The sequence below is a fragment of the Lampetra fluviatilis genome, chromosome 2 (genome assembly GCF_964198595.1).
Source record: "Lampetra fluviatilis chromosome 2, kcLamFluv1.1, whole genome shotgun sequence".
In the NCBI taxonomy this organism is placed as follows: Eukaryota; Metazoa; Chordata; class Hyperoartia; order Petromyzontiformes; family Petromyzontidae; genus Lampetra; species Lampetra fluviatilis.
In genome coordinates this window covers 33412812-33425561 of record NC_136276.1, presented here as the reverse complement: position 1 = coordinate 33425561, position 12750 = coordinate 33412812, and the positions used below count along the sequence as shown (strand labels likewise).

At 52.6% G+C, this 12750-nt stretch overlaps 1 protein-coding gene across 9 annotated transcripts in view; it reads right to left on the bottom strand.

The window, feature by feature from the left end:
- LOC144946002 (KH domain-containing, RNA-binding, signal transduction-associated protein 2-like) overlaps positions 1-12750 on the bottom strand; it is a 59174-nt gene that overhangs the window by 25035 nt on the left and 21389 nt on the right. For all 9 annotated transcript variants that reach the window (XM_078874745.1, XM_078874766.1, XM_078874772.1 and 6 more), the window contains exons 4-5: positions 1047-1163; positions 57-203 (exon numbers count right to left, since the gene is read on the bottom strand). In XM_078874745.1, the coding sequence (XP_078730871.1) occupies positions 57-203; positions 1047-1163 (264 nt within the window). The remainder of the gene's footprint in view (positions 1-56; positions 204-1046; positions 1164-12750) is intronic.

Here is a 12750-nt window from a genome sequence, read left to right as displayed (position 1 = left end):
TGCCCGTGGCACGGGGAAGGTGGAGACGGCGGGCTGCTCGAGCGAGGGGGTCGTACCGGCACGAGGAACTTCTTCACCTCCTGCAGCGCGTGGCCCATGCGCGCGTACGCGTCCCCGGGGGGGGCGAACACCTCGATGAGGACGTGCAGACGTTCCTGCAGGTGAGCGTACTTCGCTTCGCCGCCCCTCCTCAACTCCTCCTCCTGGTGGGGGGGCGGGGCGGTGCGGTGCGGAGGAGGGGGCACGGAAGGGGGTCAGGCGGTCGGCAACCAAAAATAACGAGAGGGCCCATTTTGCTTCGAATTCGGTAAGAAATTCAATGTTTCAATAACGGTGACGAGGCAGCCCTTCAAGAGACGCATGCAACGCCGGCACCGAAGGGTTGACGGCCCCCTGGTGTGGTGGGGACACGCACGCACCCCAACCCCAATCCCGACCCTAACCCCCCTCCCCCCCCACAAAACCCCATTTGTAACCAAAACCCTCACCTCAATCTCAACCCCATCTCTGCTTTTGGTCTTTAGTTTGTTGCCCTTCGACGCACCTCCGATTAGCACGGTTGGTTACGTACGATGCGAAAGAAGTTTAACACACACGTCTAACCCTAACCGCAACCCTAACGCACGACCGTAACTTCAAACTCAACCCCTACCCTAATTTCGACCCGTCTCTCACGCTAGAACTGACAATTGTTTGCTTTACCAGAAGCGACCTGGTCACAAATTACAACTCAATGAAGTGGCTTATCACGTGGGGCATTTATAACTGCGTGATGTTGATTCGAAAAAAATCCACGCGGCCACGGAAAGAAACACCACAAACCCCAAATATACAGCAAGCGTCAGGGCCGGCATCGAACTCACAACCTCCTGTATGCCAGGCGAGACAGTTCACATATCATAGCCACCGTGGTGCCCCACAACTCATCCCAGTTTTTTGCAGCTCATAGGTGACACCCCCCCCCAAGTCCCCCTACCCCCACCACCCCACCACACCCCTACCCCCCACCACAGCGGGTGTCAAGGCCCCGCGACACCAACACTCACCTTGGCCTTGTCCCTCATGCAGCCCTTGCCCAGGATAGACATCTTGGTGCCGGTCTCAGCCTGCAGCCTCTTCAGGGAGTTCCCCTGGGGTCCAAGCAGCTTCCCCACGAAATTGAACTGGTGGGGAATGGGGGGGGGGCGGGAGAAAGGGGGGCACGTGGCTTCACCAACGGCTCAGACGTAGCTGGAGAGAGCCGCGTTGCAGAACCCGGGCAGCTTGTCTGAATCGAGCTGATTGTTTGGCGCGCGGTGATGGTGATGCCCGAGCACAATTAACAAAAGCAACCCTCGACAGCGTTTGTCAATAAGACCGCGGCGGCGATTTGAGTGCTTTGCGGGTTATTGTTTTAGTTTCGCTTCATTTACGTGCTGTGAAAGAAGGGTCAATTCCCCAAAACGTCGCCCGTTGTATATTTGATTCTATTTTGAGGCCGCGCGCGTGCGCTCGCGGTGTTGATATTGATGAATGTGTTGAGTTTTGTTTGTTTTTGAGTAGCTCCACTGGATCGAGGGCGCCCATACCAGCCGGGTACTCTGCGAGAAACGAGATGAAATGTGCTCCCCTTCACCAACCCGACATCGACCGGAGTGGTGAAGTATATTGCCAAACAACTCTTATACCCCAACACACCGGGTATGTGACGCGGAAAGTGAAAGCGCAGCCCTGCAAGTGCGTGCTCATGCCGCTGCTGGCGGACGGAGGCCTCCAATTAGTTAGCCACAGCCGAGACTATTTTGTCCGACTCTTGCGCGTGGGCCAGACGTCTCGGGCGGGTTGGAAGTGCCCACACTTTACCCCACCGCTCCCGACCCACCTTCTCTTTCCCATCGCGGGCAGCCGAACGCTCGCAAACGAAATCGCCCAAACGGCTCAATTGGAGAGCCCTCGCGACGATGAGTCCTGAGACTCGGCGACGTTTTGCTGGACGAAGGCCATGATGATCATCGGTGACATCCGATCCACGTGCGTCCGTGTGTTTGCGTGTGCGGTGAGCGCACTGCGCTGGAAACCCGGTGACACGAGTTCCATTCTCGCTCATGACCAATCACACTGGCAAATATCTGAACTGATACTGGGCCTAGCCTAGGTCGACTCAGCCTTCAATGAGTACCTAGTGCGATGTGTAAACATCGCCACTTGGGAGACAATGGGTGTGGTGCTGGCCACCTACCCTCTTCGTGTGCTGTGCCGGCCTTCATAGGTGCTCACTAACAGCACTTGCCCCAACAGTCTGTTTAAAGGCTATACGGGGATCTTCTTTTGCACATCCATGGATGTGTGTGCACGTGGCTGACATCAGTGGCGAATATCTGAACGGGTCCTGTGCCTCCCCCTTCTTCGACTCAGCCTTCAATGAGTACCTGGTCGCGGTCTGTCAACAAATGCGGTCGGGCGTGGTTTCGGCCATACCACGGCTTCTGCCTTCATAGGTGCTCGCTGAAAGCACTTGCCCCTACAACCTGTGAGGGCTACACGGGCGATCTTTGTCTTTGCAGACGCCGCCCCATCTCGCTCAGCCCGTCCGCGGCCGAATTAAATTACGCGCGAGTAAAGATCTCCGATACATTATTGATGAGCGGATAATTAATGATCATACATAGTAATTAACTAATTAACGTAATTCACTTTTCTTGCGCACTCGAATCGGCGCGTCAACGCACGTGGCAAGCGCCGATTGGGGCACCACGGTTTGCGAGATGTTAACTACCTCGCCTGGTACGCAGAAGGTCGTGGGTTTGATCCCGATCCTGACGCCTGTATATTTGGAGTTTGCGTGTCTCTCTCCCCGTGGTTGCGTGGATATTTCTCTGGGTCCTCCACGTTTATAATCAGTATGCGTGTGGAGTATTTCACCGCTACAAACTCCCACGTGATGATAAGCCAATTCGTTGAGCTATCATTTGTGGCCAGGTCGCTTCGGAAAAAGAGCTGCATAGCTCAGTGGGCTTTTCCTGGTAAAATAAAAACAGTTTAGTTTTTAGTTTATGTGGAAGGCGCGTGCATGGGGCCAAGGCTCCGACTGTGACGCCGGGAAAAATTGTGCCGGTCGTGGTGGTGGCTACGATGCACGTGGCCGCTTGTGATCAAGCGCTGTGGAGGCAGCAGCAGCAGCAGTGAAGGTTGGTGGATCACCACACCAATGTTGTGAAACTCCCTTCCCATGGGTGGGCGTCTAGGAGGTGCGGCAAATGTGGTCTCCCCCCCCCCCCACTTGTTCCATCTGTATGGGATGGAGTGTCGCGCCCTCACACGCGCGAGTTTTCTCCGGGTGCTTCGATTTTTTTCTTCCCACGTGTAAACACTCATTAGTTGGCCGATTAAACTTTCATATATGAAGGACAGCAGAGCTTGGGGAAGGAGAGTGGGGGGAGGGTGGAATTTGGTGGTGGCTCACCGCATTGCTGCCACCTTCCCACACATCGGTGGTTTCTCGCACCTGCGAGTCATTTTCTCTCTCTGTTTGAGAGCGAGAAAAGATTCCAACTTGAAGTTATCATTAGTCGAATTTAGCCGAGGGTACTAACATCCACTCGGGTCCTGCTTATCATTGGCAGTGCTGGGAATAAACAAAGAGAGCGAAAGCGTCGAGAGCCTCTGGAACCTCAAAGGAGCCCCAGATTCATGAAAGAAATATATGGGCGTATCAAATATCAGCTCAAATTCAAATTAACATAAAAAACTAATTAACGAAAAAGCCAATTAATCCATCTCATCTCTAGTCTGTGACGCTCTTCTATAATCCCACTGCCTCTCAATTTCTTTCGACATTTCTTTTGATCTCGCCGCGTCTACATCTTTCTCGGCTGTGTCCGCCGCTCGGTTTGTGTCGCGCCCTCGCAACGGCGCTTGAGAAGTTATCGCGACGACCGCCGAGTTGCTGCTGCCTGGTTCAAAGCGCGGAACCACCACCGCTGCCCCCTCCGTCTCCATTGAGGGCATCGTCACGGCACACGTGCGATGCACACGCGCGCCACGCACCCAGCGAAGGCGTTTGGGCGGCGTGCGCGAGAGTGGGAGGAGGATTAATGTCGCGACGCGGGGAGACAACACGATCGCCGGCAATTGACTTGAAAACTGCGGGAGAAACGTAGCCACTCGCCACCCGGAGCTGCATCACACGCAGCCGCAGTAGCATCACACGCAGCCGCAGATACGCCGCCAGACAAAACCGCATCAGCACCACACAACCACAGCAGAGCCACACACAACCGCAGCAGCAGCAGCAGCAGCACCACGCAAAACGAGTGCGTGCATTTCCTCTTGGTTCCATATCGAGACGATTTCACGCGAATGAAGAGAGAATCGACGATTTATCCAGACAAGCAGCCGTTTAAAAAACAAAACTAAATATTTACATTGAAGAAAAAAAGAGAGAAAAAAATGGTAATGTTTGGAATAAAATGCATAATTCATACTTTCAGCGCGACGAGCTTAATAGCGAGCGGTGGGAAGGGAGGAGGGGACGGGGGGTGCCTTTGTAAAGAAACAGCAACGGAAGAGCTTGCTGCTGCTGCTGCTGCCGCTGCTACTTGGGGTGGGTCAACACGCGTGCGCCCGCGCCGCGGAGCGCACGTTCCGTCGATTGCGCCCTCGCTTCTCATTTACATAAAAAAGGGGGCAATCTCCCCTCCCCCCTCCTCCGCGTCCCCCCCCTGAGGATTGTTGAGTTAAATTAACATGCGGATTAACCCACTCCCGCTGCCGTGCCGGAGAGAGAAGCTGCCACGGCGCGGAAGATTCGTAGCTCGCGGGGGGCACATGAGCTACGAACACCGCTTGTGGATTTCGTACATTCTACAAAGCCGCGTTTGATAATTGTTATTATTGTTAATCAATTATCCCAGTGGTGTTCAACCTTTGTTTTTTGCTACTGTCGAGTACCCCCCCCCCTTCCCCCTTGCATGTCCCAACGTGTTTCTGATAAATACATGTACGAATTAATGAACGTCAATATTTTAATCGATTGCCCAATTTACGAGGTATCAAATTGTTATCGTAGTTATTTGATATGTTGGCAGACTCACTCGTGATTATTCACCAAAGGCTCGCGCGCATGATATAATTTCGCACGGTTTGTAAATCATCTCACGTCGACCCCCTGGGACACTGCCACGTATCCCCCTGGTTGAGAACCCCTGGACTGTGGATGAACGATGGTATTACACCGGCAGAGACTCACGACCGAGTCCCAAGACCAACTCTTTTCCAGGCGCGTCTTCTGCTAACGTTGTCGCAGTCAGGAGGCCGTTTTTTGAAATGTGCAAATGCCAATTGAGTAAGAACGTTTTTTGTTGAGCTTGGGAATATTTTTTTGGTCAAGGTCGGTTACATTCTTACGGGGTTTTTTTTGAGCTGTGGAACAAAAACCCTGAGGAAACCCATGCAGGATAGGGTCAGGGGACGGGTAGAAGACACAAACTCCACACACATAACAGGACCTGTGTCGGGAATCGAACCCAGGGGTCTTCCTCCACTGAGCCAAAGTATTGCCCAGCGCGCCCACCCCTTGCCACCTAAAGCCAAATTTGCTCAAATATTGCTTTTAACTGCCTGAAAACCACTTCATTTCAAACAACAAACGCACATCAAACGTGTTCCTCCACTGCAGGACCCGGCGACCCGAGTTCGACGGCCAACGCCAGTAACGATTATCTGAACCGGTCCTCGGGCCTCCGCCCCCTCCCCCCTAGGTTGACTCAGCCTCAAACGAATGACGGGTGTCGCGCGTGTGAACATCGCCACTGGGGACACAAAATCACCCGCGCGCATTATGAGAGCTAACGAGCGCTTAACGACACCGCTTTCAAACGTATTCCTTTCATCTATTTCCAACGTGCAGAAGCCAGATCGTGCCGTAAACCAAATGGGGTGTTTGGGTTTTTTTTTTTTGGGGGGGGGGGGGTGGGATGCTATAGGTGGGGTATGATTCAGTTCAAACAATAACCCCCAGCTACTCATCCAAGGCTGACTCAATCTAGGGGGGGCCCAGGAACGGTTCAAATCATCACAACAACAAAGGACGAAGGTTCCCCCACCCACCTCCGCCGGTAACAGACTGTAGGGGCAAGTGCTGTTAGCGAGTAGCACCTGTGAAGGCTGGGAAGGGCACACGTGGAGAGGGTTGGGTGGGTGGCTAGCACCACGCCCACTCGTGTGGCAGGGGTTCGGAGCGCAGTGTGCTGACCGCTGCACCACCGCTCCTGTATTTCTCCGCATTTATGATCTTACGACTACTGTACGGTACGGATTTCTTAAAAAAACAAGCCATGGGCGGTCATGGCGAGGCCTTCATCGAGCAGTGGAGTAAGTAAGGGCCGTTAATAATCTATTACAAATATATATACGTATATAAAGTTAAGGACGATCCCAAAAATCGCTATAGTCAGTACATCCTGAACACGTTTAAACGTTCATCGCGCGTTCAATATCCAAACTGCCGCTTTCGCAATGTACGGTGCGAAAGAAGTTCAACATCGTGGAGACGAGCAGCCAACCCGCGCTCATCGAAACCCCCCCGCGATGCCCGGCTCTGCGACACCGCCGATCCCGATTCATCTTCGCGTGCAGCATTTCCCCCTCCTCGTCCCCTAAATACCACATCCCCCCTCCGAGTTTCATCGCCCCTCTCCGAATTTCATTGCCCCCCTCCGAATTTCATTGCCCTCCTCCGAGTTGCATTGCCCCCCCCCCCGAGTTTCATTGCCCCCCCCCGAGTTTGCATTGCCCTCCTCCGAATTTAATTGCCCCCCCCTCCGAGTTACATTGCCCCCCTCCGAATGTCATTGCCCCCCTCCGAATGTCATTGCCCCCCTCCGAGATTCATTGCCCCCCCCCCCATCCGTGGCGGCCCCACTGAGCAGTAACAAGCTGTGCTCGCGTCGGCCGGACCACGGAGAGCGTGAACTCCGTGGGAGGGGGCTACCCTCACGGGCTACCCTCACGGGCTACCCTCACGGGGCTACCCTCACGGGGCTACGATCGGGGGCGACCCGTGCAGGATCGTCCCCTGTGGTGCCGGCCGCTGACGTGTTCGCCGTGGCCCAGGATGGAACTCAGGTTGACGGGTTCTACTGCCGCCACCTCTCCACCAACAGTGCTGCGCTTACAGTTGCCGAGTCAGCACTACACAGGGGGGCACGGTGGGGGGGGGGTTGGGGGGGTTGGGGGGGTTGGGGGGGTTGGGGGGGTATTCTCCGGGGTTCGGTGAGGGGGGGCGGTGTGAGGGAGGTTGGGGGTCTGTGCCAGGTGGGGACAGGGCTGGAGTGGCGTCACAGATTCAAAACAAACCCACGGAGACTCGCACCAACAGAGACACAAATCTCACACACACACAACAACAACAACCACACATACACCCTCGCCACAACCGCACCACCCCAACCACTCACACACTCACACTCAACACAGAGACACACCAACCACACACACTCAAATCAACACGCGTTTAGAGTGATTTGGCTGCATTACTATTCCACTTGATAAGCCACTTCCTTTGCGCTATCACTTGTGGTCTGGTCGCGTCTGGAACAGAGTTCTTTACCCGGTAAAATAAAAATGCAACGACAAAAAAAAAATATTTTCAGTTTAGTTCAACACGATGCTTGCTTGGTACGGGGTCTCGGCACACGATCGACTTCTGCCAACCCAACCGCGTATGCGTCACACCGGGACACGGGTGGCGAACCGAGGTGTGAGCCGTCACGGCCGTCACAACGTGAGCCGCGTTCGCTAACGAACAATGCCAGCGGGCGCAACTCAATCGAGCCGCTCCCCACTAACAAGGCGGTGCAATTAATAGCGACGAGGAGTGCATCAATTCATATGGTGATTGACAGTTGCAGGTGTGCCGACCATCTGCGTTCAACTGAAAGCCGTCCCTTTGTGTGTCGATTATTGATGGCTGCTGAACACGGCGGCAGCGGGGGGGGTTCACCAAATGTGACACAATGCACGTTCTGCATTGGCTCACAAAACGTGACAATCTGACACGGCTGGGCCCCCCCCCCTCCCAGGCTACAAACACAGAGCCCCACATATCCAACGATTTACCATGACAATAGCATGACGACAGCACCGCCACTGCCATGGCAATATCGTGACCACAGGACTGCCACGACCACAACAATACCACAACCACAGCAACACCACGACCACAACAATACCACATCCACAGCAGCACCACGACCATAACAATACCACAACCACAGCACCACCATGACCACAACAATACCACAATCACAGCACCACCACGACCACAACAATACCACAACGACAGCAGCACCACGACCACAACAATACCACAACGACAGCAGCACCACGACCACAACAATACCACAACCACAGCAACACCACGACCACAACAATACCACAACCACAGCAACACCACGACCACAACAATACCACAACCACAGCAACCCCACGACCACAACAACACCATGACCACAGCAGCAGCACGACCACAACAATACCACAACCACAACAACACCACGACCACAACAATACCATGACCACAGCAGCAACATGACCACAACAATACCACAACCACAACAACACCACGACCACAACAATACCATGACCACAGCAGCAACATGACCACAACAATACCACAACCACAGCGCCACCGCAAGTTGACAAAGAAAGCAGAAGTGGATCGCAGAAATTGGTTTGGTTAAAACCAATTTAAAGAGAGAGAGAGAGATGAAATATTGGCACAGAGAGAGCAAGTGACTGGGAGTCACTCGGGTTGATCACATTACAATTTCTGCCGTAAAATATATATTTTAGCCTATATATTTACAAACATGTCGCTTTCGCGACCAATATCATCCATAATAGAGGTTTTTTTGGGTTATATCGCGTAAATATATAAATGTGTCGTGAAAACCCGCCACCACCCGACACAGCCAACTAATAAGGGTTGTCACGTAGACAGAACGTGGCCAATTCGTCACGAGTACAGCACTAACCGGTGTGTTGGAGAGCCAAGCCACAACATTTACAATCTGAGTACGACGTTTCTTGATGAAGCTAGTTGTAATTACTTACTGGCGAAACGTCGTACTCAGTTTGTAAATGTCGTAGCTTGGCTCTCCAACACACCGGTGTGCTGTACTAGTGACGAATTGGCCACGTTCTGTTTACGTGGCAACCCTTACTAGTTGGCTGTGTCGGGTGGTGGCGGGTTTTCACGACGCATTCATATATTTACGCTAACCCAAAAACCTCTATTATATTTACAAACATGTTGAACTTTCTAATAAGTATAACCCGTAAAACAAAGTTTTTCACTATAAATCCTTTATATGCGTGGCAGCGAACTTAATATAAAGGATTTAAAAATATATTCGCCTGTGGAGGACGCGGGGATCGATCCCGCGACGTTTGGCATGGGAAGCAAGGGCGCTACCAACTGCGCTACTCCGCCACGGCCTGTGGAGAGGTTACGCTCTGGGCTCTTACACTGTGACGTTCAGCCAAAGCCATGAATGAGTTCTATTTGAATATATGTAAAATATTTTTTTTTTGCCTAAAAAGTGTCAAATTTTGGGAATTTTTTTTCACGAACATTAATTGTCTCGCACAACGAGTCTGTGTGCAAAATGTCAGCTCGATTGGATCACGGGAAGTGGGTTAAAAAACGACCGAAAGATTTGCACGGTCGTAAGCAAGCAAGCACGCAAGCAAGCACGCAAGCAAGCAAGCACGCAAGCAAGCAAGCAAGCGAACTTAATATAAAGGATTTAAAAAATAAAATGCATCTTCAGAAGGTGCTGCTCTGACTACATCGGGGGAAGAAGACGTGACGTCATTGTGTTAAGTGAGTAAGAAATAAAATAATCATCGATACGATCGCAAAGTTTGAATGAAATCATGACAGAGGGGGGGGGGATAGGGGTGTGAATTCTCTACGTAGGCTACCCCACCACCGATATTACGATGCAGGCTAAAGTTTCCTTCGGGTGACACCGATGGTCGACGTGGCTAAAATGCCACGCCGTTTAAACGGCGGCCCTCCACCACCCAGCGACGGAGGCCAATCGAATCGAGTTGTCACGTGACGGGCGAATGTGCCCAGCGATTTGGTTATTTAAAAAATAATATATTAGTGAGCAACATCTCGAGGAGGTGCTGTGGTATGTTACATGTACACCAGTGCGTGTGTGTGCGTGCGTGCGTGTGTGTGTGGGTGGGGGGAGCGGTGGTGTAGTGGTTAGCGCGCTATACTACGACTGTGGCGACCCGAGTTCGATTCCCGCTCACGGCGAACATCAGTGACGATTATCTGAACCAGTCCTGGGCCTCCCCTAGGTGGACTCAGCCTCAAATGAGTACCTGGTGCGGTGAGTAAACATCCCCACCGGGGAGACAAAGGCGGCCGGGCGTGGTGTTGGCACGCTCACCCCTAGTCGTGTGTCGTGCCGACCTTCATAGGTGCTCGCTAACAGCACTTGCCCCACGCGTCTGATAAGGCTACACGGAGTGGTGGGTGGGTTGGTTGGTTGGTGGGTGGGGGTGAATCTTTGCCTTTTGTTCAGAACATCTACCGGTGTGCGAATTAGATTACAAAAAAAGGAAACAATCAATTTAATTCCATGGATTTGCCCTGGCAAAATCCCCTCGGAGGTGACGAGTCTTATACGCGAGCCAATATCCTTTTTGTTTGTTTGTTACATCATCTTGCCAAAAAGCACGAGATTGAAACCGAGAAATGATTGCAAATCCCGCAGTGGGCATCCTCCCCCCATCCTCGCGTTCATCTGCAGCGGGGAGGAGAGAGCGACGCGCGTGTGCGTTCATGCGTGCCTGCCTGCCTTTACAGGTGCTCGCAAACAGCACTTGCCCCAACAGCCTGGTTGAGGCTAGAAAGGTGGTGGGGGTTTGGGAGAATCTTTGTCTTGTCTTTGCCGTCCACTGGACCGACAGCACCGACGTGTTTTATCTGTTCTAATCAAACCCATATCAAAGCTCGCGCGTGAAGGTTGTGGGTTGTGTGTGTGTTGTGTGGGTGGCGGGGTGTGCGGGGTGGTGGGGTATAAGCGTCGCGAGCCAGCTCTGATCGCCCGCGACGAGCAGTTGCCACCGCGCAGAGAATCGAGGCGAACTCGGGGGGGGGGGGGGGGTCTGCGATGACCACCATCCCGGCAGCGGTGATGCTAGCCCTCGAGGGGCGTGTCACTACCCCTATCACAACCCCTATCACTACTCCTATCACTACCCCTATCACAACCCCTATCACTACCCCTATCACAACCCCTATCACAACCCCTATCACTACCCCTATCACAACCCCTATCACTACCCCTATCACTACCCCTATCACAACCCCTATCACCACCCCTATCACTACTCCTATCAGAACCCCTATCAGAACCCCTATCACTACCCCTATCACTACCCCTATCACAACCCCTATCACTACTCCTATCACAACCCCTATCAGAACCCCTATCACTACCCCTATCACTACCCCTATCACAACCCCTATCACTACTCCTATCAGAACCCCTATCAGAACCCCTATCACTACCCCTATCACTACTCCTATCACAACCCCTATCACTACTCCTATCAGAACCCCTATCAGAACCCCTATCACAACCCCTATCACTACTCCTATCACCACCCCTATCACTACTCCTATCAGAACCCCTATCAGAACCCCTATCACTACCCCTATCACTACTCCTATCACCACCCCTATCACTACTCCTATCAGAACCCCTATCAGAACCCCTATCACTACCCCTATCACTACCCCTATCACTACCCCTATCACAACCCCTATCACTACCCCTATCAGAACCCCTATCACAACCCCTATCACTACCCCTATCACTACCCCTATCAGAACCCCTATCACTACCCCTATCACTACCCCTATCAGAACCCCTATCACTACCCCTATCACTACCCCTATCACAACCCCTATCACTACCCCTATCACAACCCCTATCACTACCCCTATCACTACCCCTATCACAACCCCTATCACTACCCCTATCACAACCCCTATCACTACCCCTATCACTACCCCTATCAGAACCCCTATCACTACCCCTATCACTACCCCTATCACAACCCCTATCACTACCCCTATCACAACCCCTATCACTACCCCTATCACTACCCCTATCAGAACCCCTATCACTACCCCTATCACAACCCCTATCACAACCCCTATCACTACCCCTATCAGAACCCCTATCACTACCCCTATCACTACCCCTATCACTACCCCTATCACAACCCCTATCACTACCCCTATCACTACCCCTATCACTACCCCTATCACTACCCCTATCACAACCCCTATCACTACCCCTATCACTACCCCTATCACTACCCCTATCACTACCCCTATCACTACCCCTATCACAACCCCTATCACTACCCCTATCACAACCCCTATCACTACCCCTATCACTACCCCTATCACTACCCCTATCACAACCCCTATCACTACCCCTATCACTACCCCTATCACTACCCCTATCACAACCCCTATCACTACCCCTATCACAACCCCTATCACAACCCCTATCACTACCCCTATCAGAACCCCTATCACTACCCCTATCACAACCCCTATCACTACCCCTATCACTACCCCTATCACAACCCCTATCACTACCCCTATCACTACCCCTATCACTACCCCTATCACTATCACTACCCCTATCACAACCCCTATCACAACCCCTA